The sequence below is a fragment of the Sorex fumeus genome, unplaced genomic scaffold, assembly GCF_029834395.1.
Source record: "Sorex fumeus unplaced genomic scaffold, SorFum_2.1 ptg000047l, whole genome shotgun sequence".
NCBI lineage: Eukaryota > Metazoa > Chordata > Mammalia > Eulipotyphla > Soricidae > Sorex > Sorex fumeus.
Genome location: NW_026606104.1, coordinates 15,706,169 through 15,733,423, shown reverse-complemented (window position 1 = coordinate 15,733,423; position 27,255 = coordinate 15,706,169). Strand labels below are relative to the sequence as shown.

The 27,255-nt window shown below is 38.1% G+C and overlaps 1 protein-coding gene across 1 annotated transcript in view; it reads right to left on the bottom strand.

Annotated features, from left to right (window-relative positions):
* Positions 1 to 27,255, bottom strand: part of COL24A1 (collagen type XXIV alpha 1 chain) — a 324,882-nt gene that overhangs the window by 270,897 nt on the left and 26,730 nt on the right. Inside the window, exons 5-7 of the mRNA XM_056123526.1 lie at positions 14,772 to 14,825; positions 11,438 to 11,491; positions 4,476 to 4,529 (exon numbers count right to left, since the gene is read on the bottom strand). Coding sequence (XP_055979501.1) covers positions 4,476 to 4,529; positions 11,438 to 11,491; positions 14,772 to 14,825 — 162 coding nt within the window. The remainder of the gene's footprint in view (positions 1 to 4,475; positions 4,530 to 11,437; positions 11,492 to 14,771; positions 14,826 to 27,255) is intronic.

Genomic DNA, 27,255 nt, shown 5'->3' with positions numbered 1-27,255 from the left:
CCTTCTGAAAAATGTGATAGATCCATCAGGACGTCGGAGGGCAATCATCTTGGTCTTGTAGTTGGCAAAGGATAGGTGGGCATTGTGAATGCTTTTTCTGGTTTCTGCTGCATCGACCAGCACTGCTGCTCTTCTCTCTTTGAGGTCTTCCTTTTTCGCTTCTCTGACAGCTTTGAAAGCTTGGACATTCACTTGTGGTTGCCTGAGGCTCGCGCCAAGCCACACTGGTGAATGAGCTCAAGAGTTTTCTAAGACAGGCATCTTTTTTGGGCTTTCTCTCTCTTGGTGTTCCTCGCACAATCATGGAGGTGCTGAATCAGTCAATAATATTCTCCTTCACCTTTGTCAATTATGGCATCTTCCCATGTTGCCGCAATAGTGCCAAAGGGCTCCTAGTTGGTGGTCATTCTGGGAGCTCTCTTCTTAAGCTTTGCAGCCCTTTCTTCCTGCTCCATGAAGCAAAATTTTGCATGAAGGAAAGGGGGCTTATCCCTTTTGGAATTTTGGGACAACAGCGACATCAGTCAGGCAAAACTGTCGATTGAATATGATGTGGTCAATTTCATTGTGGAACTGTCCACTGGGAGACTTCCATGTCCAACGTTTAGATTCAGCCTTCTGGAACTGAGTAATCATGGATGGTCTTGGTTGACGTGATGAACTCTGACAGTCTCTTACCCTGTTCGTTCCATTCTAGGCCATGGTTCCAGATGTGGATTTCTTTAGCTCATCTTCTCAGTCCTAACCTGGCATTAAAATCACCGACAGTGATCTTGTAGAAGGTATGGTCTTCTTTATAGAACTTCTCCAGCTACATGTAGAACTTCTCAATTTCTTCTTCATCATAATTGGATATTGGTGCACAGACAAGAAGATAGAAACTACCAGCAGTGAGCCACATCTATTCCAGTGTAATCATCTGATTCGGGTTGTTAGGCATTCGAAGGAATCAATGCTCATGGCCTGTATCCCTCCTCTCGGAGAGCCTAGCAAGCTACCAAGAGTATCTCACCCACACGGCAGAGCCTGGCAAGCTATCCATGGCGTATTCTTACAAATCTATATATTCAATTGTAAATATATACCACATTTAAAATAATACTTATAATAATTTAATACTTATCAAATCCTCTAAATAAAGCTCCTGGTTATATTTCTAAAGACTCAATTTGTATTCCTTCTCACTGGATAATAGTGTATTTCTCTTAATAAAGATCTTTCTCTTTCTACAACAGTTTCTCTTTACTGAGGTTTGTGTTTGTGTTTGTGTGTGTGTGTGTGTGTGTGTGTGTGTGTGTGTGCCTGGAGACAGTGTGATAACATGAAGAACATGACCAGCAGAAAATTTAAGAGCATCATTAACTCTGCTTTTTACCATTTATGGGCTGCTTAAATTCTATAAATTCCATTTTATCAATTGGGAAAGAAGATAACTATCGCTTACAGAACTCTGAGATTTAAAAGAAATAACCTGTGGAATTCTGAAAATGATATAAAATGGCATTGTTATTGTGTGCATGCATATTAACAATAAACTTTTGGTGCTTAGGACATAGTGCTTTAATTTTTGTATCCTTCCCTCTTAAGAGGCAAGTAACAATGGCAAGTAACAACAGTAACTCAATACTATCACTGTATCACTGTCCTCCCGTTGTTTGTCGATTTGCTCAAGTGGGCCCAGTAACGTCTCCATTGGAGGCTTTGTTGTTATTGTGTTTGGAATATTGAATACATCACGGGGAGCTTGCCAGGCTCTGCTGTGGGGGCGAGATACTCTCGGTAGCTTGCCGGGCTCTCGGAGAGGGGCGGAGGAATCGAACTCGGGTCGGCCATGTTGGCTGTGTGCAAGGCAAACACCCTACTGCTGTGCTATAGCTCCCAATAGAATAATTCAACATTTATATCAATAAATTAGGTAAATGACATAAATTACTCCTTTATTTCTTAATTTGCTCGAGCGGGCCCAGTAACGTCTCCATTGGAGACTTTGTTGTTACTGTGTCTGGCATATCGAATACTCTCGGTACCTTGCCGGGCTCTCCGAGAGGGGCGGAGGAATCGAACTCGGGTTGGCCATGTTGGCTGCGTGCAAGGCAGACGCCCTACCCGCTGTGCTATTGCTCCAGCACAGCGGGTAGGGCGTTTGCCTTACAAGTGGCCAACATGGCCGACCCGAGTTCGATTCCTCCGCCCCTCTCGGAGAGCCTGGCAAGCTACCGAGAGTATTGGATATGCCAGACACAGTAACAACAAAGTCTCCAATGGAGACGTTACTGGGCCCGCTCGAGCAAATCGACGATCAACGGGAGGGCCTTTACCTTTACCTTTCTTAATTAAGTTAACATTTTTCTGTCATCTCTAACTGTCATTGTTACTCTCCTATTATTCATCAATTTGCTTGAGCGGGCCCAGTAACGTCTCCATTGTGACAATTGTTATTGTGTATGGCATATCGAATACATCACAGGTAGCTTGCCAGGCTTTGCTGTGTGGATGAGATACTATCGGTAGCCTCCTGGGTCTCTCTGAGAGGGGCAGAGGAATCGAACCTGGGTCAGCTGGTCGGCCGCATGCCAGGCAAACACCCTACCCACTGTGCTATCACTCCAGCCCATGGAGTCATGTAACATTTAAAAAAGTTCTAAACTTTTAAATTATTAGAGTCAATATATTCACTATCACACAGCAATAAAGAAGAAAACTGCTGGAGGGCCCCAAGCTCCCGGAGAATGCTCCAGGTGCCAAACAGAGCCGATATCACCGGGAGATCCCAGATAGAGTAGGTGCTGCATCCCGCCTTCTCCAGATGGAACCCCGGTGACCATGAGCCTCTACAAGCATAGCTCGAGCATGCGGGAACCAAGACATTTCTTCCAAACCGTACGGCCGCATATGCAGCCATGCAACATCTCCTCATATACAAAGTGATCAATGGAAAGTAAAGCATCCAACATCTCTCCCTGAAAATCAGGCTTAACTCTTTTGCAAACCACAACACCCAAAAGGAGAGAGAGAACAGAGGGGAATGCCCTGCCACAGAGGCAGGATGGGATGGAGGGATGGGAGGTGGGAGGGATACTGAGATCCGTGGTGGTGGGAAATGGGCACTGGTGTAGGGATGGGTATTCAAAATAAATAAATAAATAAATAAATAAAAATATGTTCACTATCACTATCACCCCATTGTTCATCGATTCGCTTGAGCAGGCCCAGTAACGTCTCCATTCGTGCCTGTAACGTGCCAGTGTAGCCTGATGACATATTGGGGGCTTCTTCAGAATTAGGGGAATGAGGACCATTCATTGTTACTGTTTTTGACATATCAAGTACACCACAGTTAGCTTGTCAGGCTCTGCCGTGCGGGCGGGATACCCTTGGTAGCTTGTTGGGCTCTCTGAGAGGGATGGAAGCTTTTGGGGCAGCCTCTAATCACCTTTACAGGTGTTCTTAGTCAGGCATATAGGCAGGTATGATACTCTCAGTAGCCTGCCGAGTTCCCTGAGAGTGAGAATTAAAGAATAAAAGGTCGCTCCCGGGAGCTTGGTTTTAGAGTCTCTGGATCCTGGTTTTAGAGTCTCCTGCCCCTGTGCCTGGCTGTCCTCACTGGGGCCCCTTGGAGGAGGGCGGATTGAGTTTCCCTCTCCGCCCTGAGCAGAGTCCTGACAGCTGAAGACCTGCGGGACCCAGCCAAGTCAATATGTTATTTGATAAAATATTTTGTCTATTGATTTACTTGGGTCAGGTAAAAAAATTCTCAGGCAAAAAAAGGGCTGGTAAGTGAGAAAAGTTTAAGAAGTCTTGTTCTAGACTTCATCTAAATTTTAGCTGCCCTTAAATGTGGTGCCCTGCTAAAAAGGGGGGAGTAGTTTCTTAACTCCAGTCCTATCTGTGATTCACTGTCAGTTGACAGCACTGAATATCCTCCTTTGGACTTCATTCTTCCTGAGGTAAAGCAGGGATATTTATTTTAAAAGAACACGAGGCTGAGGAAGTAATAGCTCAAAGGGCTTAAGTATATATTTTGCATGCAGGAAGTCCTAGTTCAATCCTTGGAACCACATGATCAGAAGATAATAGACTCTGAGCATCTAGCTGGGAATAAGCACATTGTTTGGTGTGGTCCAACAAAACAAGTTTCTGAAGTACACATTAGGCCTTGAAGGTATAGCACCAGGAGATTTAATATTTGTTCTTGTCCACCTTCCATTCTGTGGTGCCTTATGTTGGTAGTGTATATTGTAATTCTAGATTCCCCTTGGATTCAGTAGGGAAGGCGTGCAATATTCTCACTCTCCAGAAAGATCTTCTTCTCTTATACATGGATAGGATGGGACAGACGGATTGCCTGATGGATTACGTCAACTCTGTCTCTGGTATTCATCTCTAACATCAAGTAAAATTTATTATCTAAACCTATTGAATTTAAAATGCTTTAAATATATTAGAAAAATTTAATTTCATGCACAAATAATTACCTTTCTTCCAGAAAGAGCTTGACCTGGGGAAAGTCCTGGATCTCCTTTGGAGCCCTGGATAAAACAGTTATATAACTTGGTAAAACATAAATAACATGATACCACACTTCAATTGTATGTCTAGTTATATGGCATACACATTACATGGTATTTAAATTATTTTAAATTGAGATCAGAGTATTATTTATTTATGTAGATTTTTTCCTTAGATCAGATTTTAACTGCTAAGAAGATACCTAGAAATTCCCCTAACATAACTGATTTGGGGTGAGAGATTTTTTTGGCTATACATGGCAGTGCTCTACTCTTACTCTTGGCTGTATAATCAGGGATCACTTCTGGCAGTGCTCAGGCAATCATAAGCGGTTTCAGGGATATAACCAAGGTTAGCTGTATGCAAGGAAAGTGCCATACTTGCTGTACTTCTGGCCCTTAAAGTCAAATGGGTTGTTCTGTATTGCAGCAGAAGAAAGCAAAAAGACACTGAAAAACTAAGTGCTCTACTGAAAAAGCTTAACAGTCAAAAGTAAGTTTTTTTAAAAAATATTGAAAAATAATTCTTGACTTTCTTTTTAAAAAAAAGTTCCTGGGTATTCCAATAGATTATAACTCCCAGAATACCAATTGTTCAATTGATTTCCAGAATATCACTTGTTCAACCACTTAATTTACAATTATCTTTGACTCTTCTTCTTATGTCAAGCATACTTCACCAGCCAAATAATGTTGACTATACTACAAAATGTATTATCACTAATGACAGAGTTGGAAGTACTAGTAAACAAATTCCAAATTGGTATCTCTATTTCCACTGTCTCAGATCTCAATTTATTCTCTATATGAGAGTCAGAATATGCTCCTACACCATATATTGGATGATGTCATTTATCTCTTAGAATTCTCCTGTGAGTATCCAACAGAGAGTGAAATAGAACCAAAATTTTACTTGTAAGGTCCACATCATCTGACACTTCTGCCTCTCTAATAGTAACCCCTACCACTCATGTCATTTGTCTATTCTTCAGAAACTTCCAAGTAGTCTCTTGTTACAGGTCTTTGGTTTACTAGGTTATTTTTGTTGTCATTCCAATTTTTCTTCATTGGTTTTACAAAACTTGTGAATTTTTCATTTTAGCCTCCTGTCTTCATTTGCATATTACATAAAGAAAAAATTCCCTTCATTAGCTATTTAATAGTCCTGGGTTCTACTATACAAGAAAAGTAGGTTATTCTACAAGAAATTTTTGGTTCATTCTTTCCTTTGTTCTATAATATTTTAATATTTATATTTGTAAAAATAAATATTATAGTATCATAAAATTTTATTATAATAAAAAACATACACTTTTTCTTTGGCCTTGGTTCTTGTCATGCTCTCTCCTAAAATCTAAGATTTTCAGAATGATAAGAATAGCTTTTGTTATTTTGTTATGGTCAAATCACTTTTACCATATCTGAGCAGAAGCTAACGAGGTGACTCAGATTGGAACTTCTACATTGCTTCACAGTTGGGGCTCATCACTATAAAGGACAAAAGCAATTAAGAGGAAATTTCAGTCCCATTTCTCTAGGAAGATGATGGAGCTAGAGTTTAATTTGTTTTAGAAAGTTACTGGACAAGAATAGTCTAAGAACTTGCAGGTTGGTGAATACGTTCATGTGTTCATGTGTTGAAAACATGTACCCAGAAAGGGCATGGAAGCTTTGAGTATCTACTTCCGCACCTTGCCCTGTGTACCACTTCTACTTTAACTATTCCTAAAATGTTTCTTATTATTAACTAAGAAAAACCTAGATAGAGGTTTTTTCCCCTGAGTTCTATGAGTCATTCTAGCAAAATTTAAGACTCAGGAAAGAGAAAATCCCATATTTAATAGTCAGTGACACAGAGCTACGAATAACCTGACCGATGCATTTGTAGTTGCTATAGGTGGTCTGATGAGACAGAGTTTTTAAATCTGTGGAGTATTACCTTAACCTGGGTTATTTAATCACTGGGAACCAAGCAGTTAACAGGATTTCAGATTCTTACAAATGCAATTATATAGCATTTACTAGAATTAATCATTAAAGGAGTGTTTAGTTAATTGTCTTAAGCACTATTATAACTCATGGATTTCTATTACTATGTTTTGAGGAAAAAGCATCCCAAGTAGTGCTCAGGGACCTGAGGCACTCCTGCCCATTCTTGGCCAACCAGTGGGGCAGTACAATGGTAGGGTCTAAGGATATGGGAGCTGCTCAGGCCCTCTAGTGTCAGGGATCATCAGGACCATACCCAGCAGGAATTGATGAGGTCAGGTGTGTCCTGGTTCGAACTCAAGCATATACTTCTAACCACTGAGCTCTCTTCTTGAACCTGCAGTTACTGTTCTAAATGATGCTCAGGTCACATCATTCTAGTAAGCTAGTAGAAACTTATCAAAATTGACTCCTAGAGGGGCTGGATCGATAGTACAACAGGTAGGGCATTTTCCTTGCAAGCCACCGACCTGGGTTTAATCCTCAGCATCCCATATGGTCCCCCAAGCACCGTCAGGACTGACTCCCGAGTATAGAGCCAGGAGTACCCCTGAGCATTGCTGGGTGTGACCGAAAAAAACGCAAAAAAAAAAATTGACTCCTAGATCCTTTGGCATGGTCCTAAGAGCCTTTAACAGGTAGAAGAAACAATTTTATACAATTAAGTCATATTCTAGCTAAAATTATAGCAGAAAATCAAAGAATGGTTATTTTTTAATTTTGTCAGATCCTTTACTAAAATGTTCTTATGCTATTAGTAATAGGTGAACTTTGGTCTTACCTGTTTTATATTTTATACTCTACATTTCAAAATGTTGAACTAAACATTTTTGTTAGTTTGTTTTGGAACTACACTCAGTGATGCTCAGGGCTTACTCCTGGAGGTGTTGGGGGATACGCTGCTGGGGATAAAATTGAGGCCAGCCATGTGTAATTCCAGCGCCTTACCCTCTCTACTATCTCTCCAGTCCTGGACTGAACATTCTTAAAGGCAAAATGACTCAGTAAAATATTTTATAGAATAAGTTATCTACATTCAAGGTATGCATTTAATTCTCACACAGAGAAAGTGCTTTAGATAAACACAAACTGGAGACATGGGAGTATAGCATCAAAGCCAGGGATAAAACTTAACACTAAGTTTTATAAACTGTTTTTTTAAACACTAACTTTTTAAAGCTGTTTCTTGATTTTCTTACTCTTCTATATTTGCTATTTAATACTATTAAGGATATTTTACTTAATACTACTAATTGTATACTGCTATTGTAGCTAACTAAAATAATATTTTTATTTCACTGGATTAAAGCTGAAGTAAATTTTGCTTTAATTTATTTAAACTGTGATATAATGTGAGATTTTTATCATGCTGAAAAAATTCTGTATGATAGCACAGCGGGTAGGGCGTTCGCCTTACACGCGGCCAACATGGCTGACCCGAGTTCGATTCCTCCGCCCCTCTCAGAGAGCCCGGCAAGCTACCGAGAGTATTCGATATGCCAGACACAGTAACAACAAAGTCTCCAATGGAGACGTTACTGGGCCCGCTCGAGCAAATTGACGATCAACGGGAGGGCCTTTACCTTTACCTTTACCACTAAAAATATCAAGTCTCACTTTGTTCTATTTTTTAACAATTCAGTGACAAGGTTCTCAGAGACCAGACATCAGTATATCCTTTGTTAGTGGTAGGAAGGAGGGTTGCTTAATAGCTATTCCTGGCTCATGCTCAGGCGGGTCTCCCTGTGGTCCTCAGGAGACCACAAGCCATGCTGGGGATCAAACCAGAGTTGACAATATACAAAAGAAGCACCTTGGTCCCTATACTATCTCTCTGGCCCTGAGATTATTATACACTTTATGAGTATAATAACCTTATACATTATATTTATTCTTATACCTTATTATAATATAATTATATATAATAGCATTATACCTTACTCTAGTTATTCTTAAAATGAACATATTTTGTTGCTAGTAATGACAGAATAGGACGTTTGCATGAACATCTATTAATCAGAGACTGTCCAGGGCCCTGTGGAATGAAGGTGCACACATGAAAATTACCTAAATCAAAATCACTATGAGTTGTGGGATATGAAGCCCAAGAATGTCAATACTGGGGCTGAAGTTATAGTACAGCAGATGGGGCACTTGCCTTGTACACTACCAACCCAGATTTGATCCCATATTTCATTCATCAGGAGTGATGCCTATGTATAGAACCAGGAATAAGCCCTGAGCATACTGGATATGGCCCCCAAACAAACAAACAAACAAACAAACAAAAAACTAAAAAAAAACCCAAGAATGTCAAAAATCAAAATTCTTACAGATAGTGTTTGCTGAGAGTAGGGGTGCTACTTCCCCCTGGATCTTTAATACTGAATAGATAAGACTAGTGGGCACCAAGTCTTTGCCACCTGACAGGGAAACTTCACAACATAAGGAAAATTATGGGAAAAGTCAAAGTTGAAAATAAAGGAAAACAGAAATCCACACAATGAGTTTATTGGAGCTACCTACTTCTTGGTTCAGCCTGATCCAAATATCTTCTGTAGTGTTCTATTTTCCCCTCCTTTTTTTTTTCTTAATAGAATCTATCATTAGTTTGAGTGAATTTTTCTTCCATAAAGACAAGGATCAGACAACAGATCACTTCTCTCAATATTATTATTTAATAAATTGAAAAAGTCTTTAAATGTCTTTTAATTTTGTTTGGGGGTTGTTTTGTTGTTGATTTTTTGGGATACACTTAGCAGAGCTCAGAGATCACTTCTTACAGGGTTAAAGGGTCTATACTCTGTGCCGGGATAAGACTTGGGACCATTGTATTTAGCTAACATCCTATCTCTCCATGCCTCTCATTAAGTGCCATTTTAAGAAAACTGACTCAACGGACATTCTAAATCCCACCTTCCTTCTCAAGATGGTTTTACAAACAGATTTATCACCATGTTGTGACAGACAATCCAAAGTAAAGGAAAGAGTAAAAAATTTTGTTTCTAATACAATTCTACCAGGTAGAAACTATTATCCAATTTAAATATTTATCTCAATTTGTTTTCATCTATGTGGTGAAGAAGGTAATGAAGTCTATTCTGTACTGGTAACTAAAATTGAACTATTGAGATACTATAAATAAAATAAGTGTTAGAACTAAAATTGAACTACTGAGATACTATAAATAAGTGTTCAATATAAAATATTTAATCAGTATTCCTGTTTCCTTGTGATACCTTTGTCTGATACCACATTAAGTCAGTTTATTAATACAATGTTGGTTGAATATTTATTGGTATCATGCCAACAACATGGAAAGCACTAGGAAAAGAATAAGATGTTGTCCCTGGAGTCAAATAACTACAAGTTAATAGGAAGAAAAACAAAAAATTGAGAATTATTTTTGCTTGGATCAGTTTATATTTTGTATTTTTATGATAAATATCTGGGAGCAATTGTGGAGGGAATTTGACAAAAGTGGCGAGTCAGTGTTGGAACACTGTATGTCAAAAATCCAACTCGTAATTATCTGGCTATTTGCAGAAATCCAAAATCATCATATGATTATATGATTCTCATAACCAGCTATAGAAAACAAAGTATTTTACAATGCCTTTTCAGCAATTCTGATTGTTGGGGGGGGAATTCTAACAAAAAAGGTGCATATTTTGTCAAAATAATGAATGTAATCAATGTAGAGAAGAGTTAAGTAGAAATCATCTGCCTCACATGAATTGGGAGGGGTGGGAGCGGGGTATATTGGAGTTCTTGGTGGTGAAAAATGAGTACTGGTGAAGGGAAAGGTGTTTGATCATTGTATGACTGAGACTTAAACCTAAAAGCTATATAACTTTTCCCACAGTGATTCAATAAATAAATATAATAAGAAAAATATATAAATGAATAAAATTATGAAAAAAAAGTAAGGTGAAGTTCATGCCCAATTAAATCAGCTAATCAGTGGCTGAATAAATAGCAGTACTCCTACATTAAAAAAAAATCCAACTATGAATAACTTTGTAACTCATAGTGCTTTAATAAAATAAAATTGGTGGGGGGATGAAGTTTAAAGAGACAAAGCAAGTATTTGATTCTAGTCCTATATAGAAAGCTGAGGCCAAGTCTGTGTTCTTAATTCCTATTTGATAGTTGTTTTCTCCTATTTGATAGAGTGTTATCACTAATAAACAGAGGGGTTATGAGTGACCTTAAAAGACGCATGAGGTTTCAGGCAATGAAGATGAATAATTAAAGATATAATTATATAGAAATATATAAACATATCATATGTGTATATGTATATACATCTGCATGTATGAGATATACATATATTCCCATACTTCCCATCAGGGTAACCAATCTGACAATCTGGCATATATTTTTTCTTCTTTTATCTATGTTCATATTACTATCTTACAATTGTGTGCCCATAAATATATGTGCATGCACACACAAATACACACATACACACAAACACACACATATACTGGCTTTCAAATTAATTGATTCTGTAAAAATTTTTGCATTCACAAATATTCTCACAAATCTTCTTTCAAGTTAAAGTTCTAGGGAAAGTTTAGGGGAAGAAATGAATGCTATTTTATTTCATCAGTGTTTATTCATTTACACACTAAAATTGCATTGATTTAGTGTAAAAGTAAAAGTATTCAAGAAGTTACCACATCAATATCAAATTTTGAAAATAATAACTTCAGAACACTAAAACAGGCTTGCACATATCTTTACCATTACTTATGTAAATGAAATTTTTGTGGGCTTCTACAGAAAGTAAGTTCTCTAGCAAGTTAAAGCAATTCTGTTGAATGACTATCCTCTGAAGACAACTGAAAGCCTTGATATCCACAGTTGGATGGAAATTATTAAGGACCTTTAGTAATGTAAAGGTAATCATGTGGTAATAAGGAGTAGCCACTTACCTTTGGACCAGGCAATCCAGGTAACCCAGGATTTCCATGTGGTCCTGGTATACCCTGAAAACAAAAAAGTATAATCATTCTTTGATTTAGATTCAAATAACATCCAAAAAATATTTTTTGTTTATAAAATTGTATAATTTTTCTAAGATCTCAATCCGTCATTACTGGAAATAAAGCTACATTAATTATAAAAACTCTGGACTCCATCTTTTGCTTCAAAATATGGCTTTCAATATTTACCTCCTTTCTTTACTATCCCTGTTAATAGTCATAGAATGTTAGTCCTACTTCTAAAAGCTATACAAAGAAGCCCTGAAATAACAAAGTATAATTAGACTTCTCTCAGTATGTATTAATTCATTCTACCCTTAGATTTTTATCTTACCACTATGTATTCCTTTGATTTAATTTAATCAAGCTCCCTTTCTACCCAAAACATACTTCAGGTAAAAGTAAAGTAAAGGCCCTCCCGTTGATCATCGATTTGCTCGAGCGGGCCCAGTAACGTCTCCATTGGAGACTTTGTTGTTACTGTGTCTGGCATATTGAATACGTCACGGGGAGCTTGCCAGGCTCTGCCGTGCGGGCGAGATACTCTCGGTAGCTTGCCGGGCTCTCCAGAGGGGCGGAGGAATCGAACTCGGGTCGGCCATGTTGGCTGCATGCAAGGCAAACTCCCTACCCGCTGTGCTATCGCTCCAGCCAACGCGTCTGACTACGGATCAGAAGATACTTCAGGTATCAACAAATATCCCACCTTATTTTAAATACTTATTATTTTCTTTTGAAGTGATTTCTCTTTTTTTATCTTTTATTTTTATTTTGGGGTTGGAACAATAGCACAGCATGGACGGTGTTTGCCTTGCATGCGGCCGATCCAGCCAACCCAAGTTTGATTCTCCCGCCCCTCTTGGAGAGCCCAGCAAGCTACTGAGAGTGTCGTGCCCATGCAGCAAAACCTGGCAAGCTACCCGTGACATATTCAATACACCAAACACAGTAACAAGTCTCACAATGGAGACGTTATTGGGCCTGCTTGAGCAAATTAATGAACAATGGGAGGACAGTGCTACAGTGTATTTTTTTTAGTATTTTAATGAAACACTGTGAGACAGAATTACACACTTTTGTGATTATGTTTCAGTCATACATATCTCTTTTCTAATAATTTATAGAAATTACTGCATGTGAGATTTAATTATAAACTGCCTTAGTATATTTTGTTCTAACTTAGTATATACTGTTCTAACATGTTATTGCAATAATTTATTGCTACTTTAACTACCTTATAACATATGCAGTTTAGTTCCAGGATTACTAATTCTTTGAAAAGAGACTCTTTTCAGATGACTAATGTAGTATGTATTATTTATTAGCTATAACCAGCAAGCTGAATAACCAAAATGTACCTCCAAAGTCCCTGTACTCATCTGAGTTGGCACCCACTTCTGTGACTCTTGATAATTGTATATTTTACCCCATAGCATGCTAAAACATGAGAAGAGATGAAGATTTGGAACTCAAAAGAGCCACTTTGGATCAACAGCCTGACTTTGGAAAATAAAAAGATTTGGTCATAAAACAAATTTAGTCTCTCAGAAAAGCAGGATCTAGTATTTGTTGACAAAGGAGCAGGATAACAGACAGGGCTTAAAGGCTAGAGGAAAACGAACAAGGCTTAGAAGACAATATGGGAGGAATAAGATAGATTATCAAGTAGAGAAATAAAATAAATGCTACATAGAAACTAGAGTACAGTGAACAGTCCATTGAGACTTCACACAGACAAGAGTTTGATGTGAATGTGGGCAACATAAAGTAGCATTTGTGGGTGATTTTACCTTGTGACAAAAATAAGGAGAGAAATCAAGATTATTTAAGACAATCCGTGTTTATTTTTGCAAAAGTAACTCAATTATGATACTTTTTTCTAGGTCACTGAACAAAGAATTTCTGCTAGCAAACGTTCACATTTATTTCTTTAGTACTGAAAGAAACCAATTCTAACAAAACAATAAATCATTTGTTGGACTGGGTGTAATGTGAGAAACCGCTGATAATCCTCAAGGCAACTATTTTCTCAGTACAGTAATTTTTCTAGTCAACAGCCCAAGTATGTTCCACTACGAAGTGCAGAAGCACATGATTTTAAGGCAGCATTTAAACTCCTATCTATTCCCCAAAGCCTACAAACCTCACCTCTTTAGGTAAGAGGACTTTACCACAAGAATATCATTCCAAGTAATAACATAACACTCATCTGTAAATTTGGTTGATTGTAGGATAACATGTTTTGTCCTTCCTGCATAGCCTCAGGTAATTTAGGTATATTGGGTTGCTCCCATCACAGTGCTCCGATTCCTCTGTGTTTATTTGTAACTTATTTTCTTTGTTCTCTGTTGACTTGTAAATATTGTTTTTCTCTTCTCCCTATGCCCTTTACATAGTTTATTCAGAGCAATGTCCTTTTTGTATGGACACAATAAGAGATAACATTGAGGCTTGTAGAGCAGCTCCCCTGGGAACATCTCGCCACAGACTCAGACTACAGCGCTCAGGTCAGATTAATCATTCCTAACCCTAGCAGGTCCAAATCTATTTATTACTTTTTAGATCATGACAGCATTTGTCCATGACCAAGCTCTTAACTTATAGTTAAGCATTATGGCACTTTGGCCAGGCCCATCTCGATGCCAGGGTGGCACATAGCTTACCTCTTGCCCTGGTTCTATCCAGTCCCTCTTTGGGACCCTGCTTTTGGGGGCACTAGGAAGTAAGGGAAGCTGAGGATTAGGTGAGAGAACAGATGCCCAGGAGGAAAATATCATTTAGAGTCACATAACAAAAGCATAGCATATACTGTCTTCTTGTGTCCATACAAAAAGGACATTGCTCCGAATAAACTATGCAAAGGACATACGGAGAAGAGAAAAACAATATTTACAAGTCAACATAGCACAAAGAAAGAATTTAAAAATAAACACTACTCCCCAAAGCCTACAAACCTCACCTCTTTAATGGGAGCACTGTGATGGGAGCAACCCAATATACCTAAACTATCTGTGGCTATGCAGGAAGGACAAAACAGTGTTATCATACAGTTGATAGTCTTTCTTGGTCCTGTTTGTTCCCAGAGAATGATTTAGCTGAGAGTTCACACTTACAGTAACAAGCTGCTGCACTGTCCTTTAAGTTGTTGAATTGGCAACAGTAGAAATAAGCGTGAAAATCCAGGCACTGTTTCCAAAGAAAGTATACGCTACACAATAAAAGGAAAAACATTCCACAAAGTTATTCATTACCAGGAAGTGGGAAAAGATGTCCATCTACTCACCCGTGGACCCCTCTTCCCTGATGGACCAGGAATACCTGCTGGACCAGGTGGGCCCTGAAAAAATAAAGGTCAAGACAGTGGGTATGATAAAAGGCACATCTTTTCTCACAGGTTTTATTAAGATTTTCATTCTAGGGCAATACTTTCCAGTTTCCAGTACCCAAATGTTGATGATTTTTAAGTGACATGAATCTCTTCCTCCCACTCAGCAGTTGTGAGAGTTAAAACTCAAGTATTCTTTTTAATCTGGTCAGAAATGTTAGCAGGAAGCCTATGACTTACATTGCAGCATCTTGTTTTTTAAGAGATCATAGCTAGTAGTTTTGAGGGTGACATTTTTTACCTAAATTTACTTTTACTGCTAAAGGAGAAATTCAGTTTACATATTGAAAATCAACAACCAAAATTTACTACAAACATTTCAAGAGAACTAGGCTTGAAAAGTTAAAGCACCGGTCACCTGATGATCTTCTCAAAGAACAATACAAAAGATCATCTATGACATGTGTTAAGCTGTTATAATGAGATTCTTTTAAAATACTCAGCAATAAATTTGTTCTATACTATATCTAGTATATATAGGAGGTCTCCAAAAAGTCACATGATTTTCTGAAATTTAAAAACTGACCAGTTGTAAGTGTAATAATTTCATTACATGTTAGTTATTAAATGTACCAACTAAGAAATAAAACACCTACTTGAGTCTTCATAAAATCACTTATATCATATTTTAATTTATTTTGCAATTAAATGTAAAGAATAAAGGTTTGTTGATATATAAAAGGTAAATGTAAAGGCCCTCCCGTTGATCGTCGATTTGCTCGAGCGGGCCCAGTAACATCTCCATTGAAGACTTTGTTGTTACTGTGTTTGGCATATTGAATACTCTCGGTAGCTTGCCGGGCTCTCCGAGAGGGGTGGAGGAATCGAACTCGGGTCGGCCATGTTGGCCACTTGTAAGGCGAACGCCCTACTGCTGTGCTATCGCTCTAGCCCCCGCTGTGCTATCCATCTATCATTCATTCGTTACTGAACACAACTAGTTTTACATACACACTTGACTTTAAAAATATTCACTATGATAACAAAAACAGTGTGATCTTAAAATTAGACAGAACAAGGTGAAAATAATACATATTATTCTGGATCATCAGATGTGGTGCTGGGGATTTAACCAGTTGGTTGTGGTTACTAAAACATCTTACTCCTGTACTACCCTCTGAATTTTGTTTCCTAGTCACTACATTGGCTTGGGCCACACCTGGCAGTGCTCAGAGCTTACTCCTAACTCTGCTTAAGGGATCATGACTAGAGGTACTTGGGGGACTATATACAGTGTAGAAGGCTGAAGAGGAGTCAGCAATGTGAAGAGAGTGGTCAAGGGTACAGCACCAATCCTGCCCTGTGACTTCTGTGCTTCTGGGAAATCTACAGTCTCTTCCTAGGTTCCCTAGACCAAAGAAGCACTACCCCACCTCCAACACTCTGAAACCCAAATCCACATGGATGCTGATGTGTCAGCAACACAATATCACCCCTTCATCCCTATCTATTTAAAGGGTTCTGGGTCTTATATATTTCTTCAAATATGTCTATTTTAATCCTTCTTACAAGTGGATATATCAGACACTGAACTGCAGGACCAGTGAAGTAACACCCTAAGGGATCAGATATTGTTACTAATAGATAATAAGAAGTGGTGCTTAATGAAAAATAAAATTAGATCAGACCTCAGACATCTGGCATCTCATTGTAGCACCCACAACTCTTTGGGAACAATGCTGAAATGATTTCACCTGCTCTGACAGACAGGGACAGAAATGCTGGCAAATCACTGAGCTCAAATAACCCATCAATCAATGAGGAGCTCAAATCAATGCTCCATACAATGGTCCTGGAACTAAAGCAATCAATTTACTCGAGCGGGCCCAGTAATGTCTCCATTGGAGGCTTTGTTGTTACTGTGTTTGGCATATCCAATACGTCACAGGGAGCTTGCCAGGCTCTGCCGTGCGGGCGAGATACTCTCGGTAGCTTGCCGGGCTCTCCAAGAGGGGCGGAGGAATCGAACTCGGGTTGGCCATGCTGGCTGTGTGCAAGGCAAACGCCCTACCGCTGTGCTAGCAATCAATAAAATAAAAATTTTATCAACTTAAAAATGAACTGATCCAGGAGCTGGAGCTTTAGTTGAGTGGGTAGGGTATTTGCCTTGCACGCTGCCGACCCTGGTTTGATTCCCAGCATTCCATATGGTCCCCCAAGCACCGCCAGGAGTATATTCCTGAGTGCATGAGCCAGGAATGACCCCTGTGCATAGCCAGGTGTGACCCAAAAAAAGCAAAACAAAACAACAACAAATGAACTGATACAGGTACCAAAGAGTACATACAAATGAAGTTGAAAGAGTTAAAAATACAGTAGCAAGTCATTATTCTGAACCCGGGACTTAGATTTTCCTGCATACGTGCCCCAAGCATCCTCTAGGACCCTGGGACACTCACCATCTCTGAGCCTCTTCCTATTCGTCCCCAACACTGTGCCCGGTCTTCTTTCTCCCCCAGGTTGAACACCCCCCCCCCCCACACACACACCAGGTACCCGTAGGAGGTGTGGCCTCTGTAGAAATGGGCATGGCCTCTGTAGAAGTGTGTGTCGCCTATTTGGGGGCTGGCAGCCACTTACGCAGCCACAGGTAATTTACTCATACCCAGAAATCTCATGTAACATCTCAGTCTCCATACCTCCACACCAACATGAAGAAACAACGCAAATCCCCACCACAAGGGGAGGATAATAAAAAGAGTCCAGAAGCCTCATTAGGTGCTACTCACCGAAGGGACCTCTCTGAGAAAGAATTCAGATATGAAGTAATGAAGATGTTCAATGAACTAAATGAAACAGTGAGACAGATATCCAGTAAATTAAAGGAGGACATGAGAGAAACAATTGAGAAAATACAGGAAGAAATGAGAGCAGAAATTGAACAGCTATGCACAGAAATGTCATGAATAAAAGATTCAGTAGATGAAATAAAAATACAATAGCAAGTCACAGCAACAGAATTAAACATGCAGAGAACTGTATCAGTGATACTGAAGACAAAATACTAGCGATCACCAATAATGAGGTGAAATAGAAAAGTAAACAACTAGAAAAGAATCTATGGTTCTTGATAGAGAAATCATAGCAAGAGAAATCATCTTTGAATTGTAGGAATAACAGAAGGAAAGGAAATAGGTAAGAGAGAAGAACAACTGGTAAACGAAATAATAACAGAACTTTTCTGATATCTTAAGATGCTTCTTCACAGATTCAAGAGGTCCATAAAGTACCAAACAAAATGTTTCCAACAAAAGAACACCAAGACATATAGTAATCAAAATGGCAAAATCAAAAGAAAAAAATATTAAAAGTGCAAGAGAAAAGAAAAACTCTCAAATATAAGGCAAATAAGTAAGAATTGCAACTGACCTTCCATATGACACAGGAAAGAGTGAAATGGCATATTCAATGTACTAACTGACCCAATTTAATCAGCTTAATCAATGGCTGAACAAACAGCAGTACTCCTACATTATTTTTTTAAAGTACTAATTGTAAAAACCTCCAGACTAAAGTCCACTACCCTGCAAAACTATAATTTTTTAATAGATAGACTTAAGGGAGGTAAAAGTACCTTTTAAGATAAATAAGAGCTGGCAGCATTTTTAACAACTGAAACAATCCTGCAAGAATAACTAAAAGACCACTTATAAAAAAAAAACCTCTTGTAAAAACACCCGGTTAACACACACATGCATACAATACAATGGCCACACAGTCTTTTACATCAAAAATATCTCTGAATGTCAATGGACTAAACTCCCCTATAAAACGGCATAAAGTAGGGTAATGGATCAGGAAAGAAAATCCATCCATTTGTTACCTACAGGAAACATCCCTATACTTTCAAGATAAACACTGTCTTAGAGTGAAAGGATGGAAAACAATCAAATAAGCTAATGGAAGACGAAAAAAAATTTTGGACAGCCATACTCATATCAGGTCAAATTCCACTCAATATAAAGAAAGTAGAGACAATGATGAACACTACCTATTGGTTAAGAAAACAATAGATCAAAAAATGCTGTTATTAACATTTAGAAGTTCATAAAGCTTCTGCTCAAAAACCAAAACAAACACATTGACAGAAACATAATAGTAGTGGTAGACTTCAAAATCACTTGCCCCACTAGACAGATCAACTAGACAGAATATCAGATCTAAGACAAGATCCTTAAACAGGGAGCTGAAAGAAACAGGTTGTCTGATATACGCAGGGCTCTTAAATCCACCGAAACAAGAAAACACATTCTTCTCTAATGTACACAGAACATTTTCCAAAATAAATCACATGTTAGGGAACAATTCAAACATACATAAATTTACAAATATAAAAATTGTACTTCTCAGACCACAAAGCCATAAATGTAGAAACTAACCACAGAAAGATGAAAAAACTTCAAACACTTTATAGCTGCACAAAACACTGCTAAACAATAATTTGATCAAAGAGGAAATCAAGGAATAAATTTAAAAGATTCCTTGAAACTAATGAAAATGAAGACAGAAGCTAGCAGAATATCTGGGATAGAGGAAAAGCTGTACTATAGGGGAAAGAGAAATGCAGGCCTACAATTAAGAAAGAGGAAAAAGCCCAAATCATCAGTCTAAACACATAACTCAAAAATCTGGAGAAAGAATAATAAAAAAAATCTAAAAGCAGCAAGAGGGAAATAATAAAAACTAGAGCATAAATCAACAACATAGAAACCAAAAAAGAAATTCAAGAAATCAATGAAACCACGGACTGGTTCTTCAAAAAATTATCTAAACATGATAGTAAATCTTTAGCTAGACTTGAGGAAAAAAAGAGAAAATGTTCAAATAATTTTATCAGAGATGAAAGGGGAGAAATTACAATTAAACTGTAATTTCTGAAATTATATCAGAAATTCAAAATATGATAAGGGGTTACTATAAATGACATTATGCTCTTAAACTGGAGGACCTAGAAAAAGAGATTAGATTCTCAGAGTCCTGTAATCTCTCAAAACTGAACAAGGAGGAAGTAGACAACCTAAAAAGGCCAATTACAAGTAAGGAAATTTAAACAGTAATTAAGAATCTCCCCAAGAATGAAAGTATCAATCCAAGTGGGTTCACTAGTGAGTTTTATCAAACCTTCAGATATTTACTACTTATACTTCTTAAGCTATTCCAAAATACAGAAGACAGGAATCCTTCCTAATACTTTCTATGAAGCTAAAATTATAATAAGGCCCAAAGAAGATAGAGACACTTCCAGAAAAGAAAATTTCAGACCAATCTCCCTTATGAAAATCAGTGCAAAAATCCTTGATTAAATCTTAGCTAACCGAATCCAACAACATATCAAAAACAAATTGTACACCATGATAAAGTGGGGTTCATCCTAGGGATGCAAGGATGGTTCAACATAAGCAAATCTATTAGCATAATACATTAATAAAAGAAAAATAATATGATCACATCAAAATTAACTCAGAGAAAGCCTTTGACTAGATCAAATATCTATTCATGATAAAAAAAACTCTCATCAAAATAAGGGTAGAAGGGTAGAAGGAACTTTCCTCAATATAATAATCACCATCTATAACAAGCCCACAGCCAATATCATCCTTAATGGTGAAAAATTGAAAGAATTCCTTTAGGATCAGATATACCAACTTTTATTCACAGAACATTCTAACATAGAACTAGAAGTCCAAGCTACAGTAATCAGGCAAAAAAAAAAAAAGAAAAGAAAAGAAAAACAAAGTGATGAAAATTGGAAAAAAATAACTCAAATTAACACTATAAGCAGATGACATGATGATATACATAGAAGACCCTAAAACATACACCAAAAAGAAAGCTCCTAGAAACAATAAACCAACACAGCAAAATGATCAGCTACAAAGTCAATACACAAAAATTGATTCAGAGGAGAAAGTGATTAAGACGTCTATTCATATAAAATTGTACCCAAAAACATCAAGTACCTAGGATTCAGCTTAACAAAAGACACCAGAGATATATACCATGATAACATTAAAGTGCTTAAGAAAGAGGTAGAAGAACTTAGAAAATGAGAAAATATCCCACGTTCATGGATTGGAAGAATCTATATTATTAAAATGACTACTCTACCTCCGTCCCTCTCGGAGAGCCTGGCAAGCTACTGAGAGTATCCCACCAGCATGGCAGAGCCTGGCAAGCTCCCTGTGGCATATTTAATATCGCAAAAACAGTAACAACAAGTCTCACAAAGGAGACGTTACTGGTGCTTGCTCGAGCAAATTGATGAACAACGGGAGGACAGTGCTACAGTGCTACCCTACCTAAACTATCATACATATGTATTGCAATCCCATCCAAATTCATATGACATTATTCCAGGATTCAGAAGAGTCAATAATAAATTTTGCATGTAATCAGGAAAGACCATAAATTGCCAAAGCTGTACTGAAAAATAAGAAATTAAAAGGTACTTCATTACCTGATTTGGAACTATATTATAAAGCAATAGTGAGTAAAACTATATGATACTGGAATAAAAATAGATCCTCTGATCAATGGGTCAAAATTGAACAGTCTTCAACAAATGATGCTGGGAAAACTACATAACTACATATAAAATATTAAAGCTTGATCCATATCTTATACCTCAAACATAATTCAATTCAAAGTGAATTAAAGATCTTGAGATTTAACCAGAAACTATAAAATACACTGAGAAAAATATAGGCAGAACACTTCAAGATTTGGACCTGACACATGAAAAAAAATGCTCTATATTACTAATCATCAGGGAGATGCAAATCAAAACAACAATGAAATATTATTACACCACAGACACTGGCACACATCAAAAAGAACAAGAACAACCAGTGCTGGCACAGATGTGGGAAGAAAGAGACTCTCTTTCATTGTTGGTAGGAATGCCAACTGGTCCAGCCGTTTTGGAAAACAATATGTGCATTCCTTCAAAAACTAGAAATTGAGCTTCTATATCACAACAACAATATCACTTCTGGAAATATGTCCCAAGGGTGCAAACAAGCACAGCAGAAAATGACATATGAACCTGTATGCTAAATGTAGCACTCTTCACAATAGCCAGATTCTGGAAACAACCCGAGTGCACGAGAACAGATGACTGGTTAAGGAATTTCGTAGATCTACACAATGGAATACCATGCAGCTGTTAGGAAAGATGAAGTCATTAAATTTTCATATAAGTGGATGGTCATAGAGAGTATCAAATTTTAAGTGAAATGAGTCAAAAAGAGAGGGACAGACATAGAAAGAATGCACTCGTAGGTGGAATATGAAATAACATGAGACTGACACCCAAGGAGAGTAGACACCAGGGGCAGGAAGATTGCTCCATAGTTGAAGCTTGCCTCATGAGCTGGGGGAGAAGGTAGCTGGAATACAGAAGGGATCACTAGGTCAATGATGGTTGCAGGAATGGTTTGGGATGGGAGATGTGTGCTGAAAGTAGATAAAGGACCAAACATGATAGCCTCTCAGTATCTGTATTGCAAACCATAATGCCCAAAATTAGAGAGAGAGAGTATGGGGGAAAATTGTCTGCCATAGAGGCAGGGGGAGGAATGGGATGGGGAAGGGGTATTGGGGACATTGGTGGTGGAAAATTTGCACTGGTGGAGGGATGGGTGTTGGATCATTGTATGAGTGAAACTCAAACATGGAAGATTTGTAACTGTATCTGATGATGATTCAGTTAATAAAAAAAGAAACCATTTTTGCAAGAAGCCTTAAAAGAGCTTTTCCAAAGGACAAACTTCTCAATAAGTGGCACTGACTATGATACTCACTAACAATGAACATAGTTGCCCTCTACTAGATTAAGAAAGGAATGTTTACTCCTAGCTTGCTTAAGGATTTTATACATTTTAAATAATGAATTAACTTTTTATTTATATAGATTAAAATAATCAGTTAGCAATTAATCATGACAAATTTATTTTTATTGAGTCATTTTCTGGTCATTCCATTTGTCATTCTTTTAAGTTTTTTAAGTAATATGAAATAAATTTGTTATGTGTTTTCCAAGGGGGTAGGCTTGGAGTGGGAAGAAACCTGGGACATTCATGGAGAGAGGGGACACTAGAGGTAGGACTGATATTGTAACATTGTATGCCTGAAACAACTCTATTACAAATAACTTTGTAAATGAAGGTGTCAAAGATTTTTTATAAAAGAAAAAAAAGATTTGGACCTCGAAGTTACTTCAATGATCTGATACCAATGGCAAAGGCAACACAATCAAAAATAAACAAATGGTGCTACATAAAATTAAAGAGCTTTCACATAGGAAAAGAAACATCAGCCAAAACTAAAAAGTGGCTAAGTAAATTGGAAAAAAAAATTGTACTCAACACATCAGGTAAAGCTATCCAGGATATAAAAAGGACGCACAATTATCAACCAATTAAATTAAAACCCCTACTCAAAAATAGGGAGAGCAAATGATCAGACATTTCTCAGAGGAAGACAGGAGGGTGGCCAGTAGGCATATATAAAAATACACTGCATCACTTATCATCAGAGGAATCCAAATCAAGATGACAATGAGATGCCTTCTCATACCAGTGAGAATGGCACTTATCAAAAATAGTAGGAAAAATCCTGTTGGTGGGAATGTGGTGGAAAAGGAAGTCCCACTCACTGCTGATACAACCCCTGTGAAAAACAGTATAAACAGTTCTCAGTAAACTTAGAAATGAACTGCCATATGCGATGGCATTACCACTTCGGGGCATCTACACCTAGGGTATAAAAACCTTCTTTCAAAAGGACATATGCACACCATTATTCATTGCTGCACTCAGTACAATAACTAAGATATGGAATCAACCTAGTGACAAACAACAGGTGAATGGATAACAGAGATTTGGAATATAATACAATGGACTACTATGTTCCTGCAAGAGACGATGAAATCATGCAATTTGCTACAACATGGTTGTAACTGGAAAATATCACACTGAGTGCGCAAGAAAAAGACAAAGGATGATATCACTTATCTGTGGTATATAGAATACTGGATGAGGAAATGTAGTTAAATAGGGTTCCTAAATCACCCTTGACCCCAGTGTTTAGACATAAGAAAGGCAGAGAAGGAAAAAAAACAAAGCAAAGGAAGAGAATTGTAAATAACGGGTAAATAGGAAATAAGGTTTCAGTTGTACTGGTGATATGGGTGAGTGGTATAGCCATATATCCAAAACACAGATGCAATAAAACTGAAAACATGAGCTCTAAGCTGCAACCACTGAAACTTTGTAATGTGCCTGTCAACTTAACAGGTGGGGATGGGGTGGGGTTGGCAGGGGGCAATATAGGAACATTGGAGGAGGGAAGTTGACACTGGTGGTTGGGGAGAGTGTTGAAATATTATATACCCAAAACTCAGAATTCTCATTCCCCCTGCTCCAAATGAACCCCGGAAGCCTTAAACCTCCAGAAAAAAAACCCAGGCATACAAAAACCCAGTGACTGAAAACTCTAGGCCACATGGAGGTGGGGATGGGCTGCCCTCCCCATCTCCCCACCCATCTGGTGTCCTGGCTGTTATGGTATCTAGGACATACTATACCATCCATAACAAGTAATACAAAATAAATTATTTAGCATCTGCCTGTAGGGCAGGCTTTACTGGTGATGAGAAAATTCGGAATAACGGTGGATAGAAGGTATAATAGTGGTGAGATTGGCGTTGAAGTATTGAATGTAATCAATTACTGTAAACAAATTTATAGAAATAAAATTGAAAAAAATAAATGTTATATACCCCAAATTCAACTATCAATAACTTTGTAAATCATAGTTCTTTAATTTTTTTAAAAAAATTAGTTGCTGTTCTTCATTTTTTGCCAAAATTTGGTATTATCAATTAAAAATAGCCATTATAATAGGTATAAATATTTCATTGTTGTTTTGATTTTGTAATTACCTAATGGAATATGATGTTGAGCATTTATTTTATATGTTTATTTGCCCTCTGTATTTTTTGTGGGGTTTTTATGATTTGACCATATTTTAATTGGGTTATGTTACTTTTTGTTGAGTTCTAGGAGTTCTTTTGTGTATTTTGTATATAAATGTTTTATAATATATTTTACAACTAAAAATAAAATAATTCTTATGATAAATAGTAAGGAGAGGTGAAACAACATGAAATTGCAGAGGTAAGCAGAGCTCAAATAATAAATGACTGCACAAGTCATGAGAGTTTCCAGTTTAAACTAAGTGGTTTCTTCTTCCTTCACTAAACAGTTTAAGTATTACATGACCTGATCTGTTTTTTAAATATTACTAGAGAATTTACGTAAAAAAGAAAGAGAACATTTAAAAATTACTCTCCCTTAAAATCCACTGAAACTGACCAAAAAAAAAATCAGAAAAACATCATTGCCAGTGAAACAAGCAAAGGATCACAGCCACAAACCACAAAATATAACGATTATCTTCCCAAAGTTGGAAGGAAAGATATTGAGTGATGACCAAAAACAGAAAGCAAACAACTCCTCAGACCTCAAACATTGAACAGGCTATAGATATATTTGTATATCTGTCCTGATAGTTCACTCCAACAATCCTTGATTACAATGATAAGGTTTCAGAAAACTGAAAAGCCACAGGAGACAGAATTCAGTGCCCAATGAAAATATAGTTCCAAAAAGCCAAGGGTAAGAAAGTCAGAGACGGACCCATCACTTTTTTATGATCTATGACCAAATCTCCTAACCTCATATTTCTGACCATAGAATGGGAATAAAAGATAAGAGCATAAATCACCATACTGCATTGCAGATTGTGTTATAAAGGGTTTCACAAAAATTGCATATTAAAATGAGAGGAGATACATTTGTGGGTCAAGATTAAAATACTGGTGATAGGATTGGTATTAGAACACTATGCCTGAAACTCTATTATGAACAGCAATTTTGTAAATCATGGTCCTTAATAAGAAAAATTTCAATGAAACATGGTAAGAGGGTATTTAAGGCAGCAATCAAAAATTTAATATTGTGTAACATCTTATTTTACTATAAACATTGGTAGTTACCAGAAAGGAATGGCATGTACATGTTTAGACATTTTAGGGCAGAAGAAAGCATGAAAACAAAGGTAAATTAAAAGTAGACCATCAATGGGGGTATGGTGCTGCCAGCAGGTCAATCTGTACCTGTGAGGCGAGTGCATCAGCAGCCTGATGGCACCTTCAGACTTCCAGATACCCCAAAATTGTTGCTGTGCCTTTGGCCAGACCCCAAAAACTTGGGGCAAAGTTTACCAATAAAGTAAATGGCTAAAAGTTAGGTATGTGGGAAACACACCCACAAACCACCTCCAGCTCAGATATATAATTGGAGGCATGGTCTCTCTGGTTCCTGATTGAACTGCTTAACGGCCATGACCCCAGAGACTCAGAAACAAATCTCGAAACCCAGTGACTTTTGGCAGAAATGTGTCCAGTCCCTGCAGTAGGTTGCCGGTGCTGGGTCAACTCAGGTGGGAATAGGTTTCATGCCTTGGTCCGGTGGCCTCCATCCTCCAGAGGCCACCAGACAGTCAGGTTTTGGCCCACAGTGATGAGACATGCAGGGCCTCAGGGGATGGGGGTGGAGCTGGTCCTGTCCTCCCCATCCCAACGAGACCCCAAGTCATCACCCACGAACGGCCTCTCTGTCTCCTGATTAAGCTGCTTAACGGCCATGATCCCAGAGACTCAGAAATAAATCTCGAAACCCAGTGGCTTTTGGCAGAAATGTGTCCAGACCTCGCAGTAAGTTACTGTCACCGGGCCAACCCAGGGGGGAAAGGTTGCTGTCCCTCCACGTGCTCCCCCTTGGTGGCTGGGTGGCCGCCATCCTCCAGACGCCATTGAACAGTCAGGGTTGGGCCCGCAGTGACGAGATATGTTGGGCCTCATGGGATGGGGGTGGAGCCAGGCCTGTCCTCCCCGTCCCAATGAGACCCCGAGTCGCCACCCATGAACAGCCTTTCTGGCTCCTGATCAAGCTGCTTAACGGCCATGATCCCAGAGACCGAGGAGCAAATCTCGGAACCCAGCAGGTTTGGGCAGAAATCCCTCCAGATTTAAGTGTTAAAATTTCCAAGTTTCAAAATCACGCGGTCACTACTGCAACCACGCGACATCATATGTTATTCATAACCAGCTTAAACAAATCATCTACGGTTGCCTTTTCAGCAGATCTGAGTGTTGGGGTAAAATCTCAAATAATAATGGTGGGTCTGGTGTCAAAATATTGAATGTGATCAAAGTAGAGAGAGAGTAATGTGGAAATCATCTGCCCCACAGGTAGGGGGAGGGTGTGGAAGTGGGGTATACTGGAGTTGTTGAAGGTAGAGAATGGGCACTGGGGAT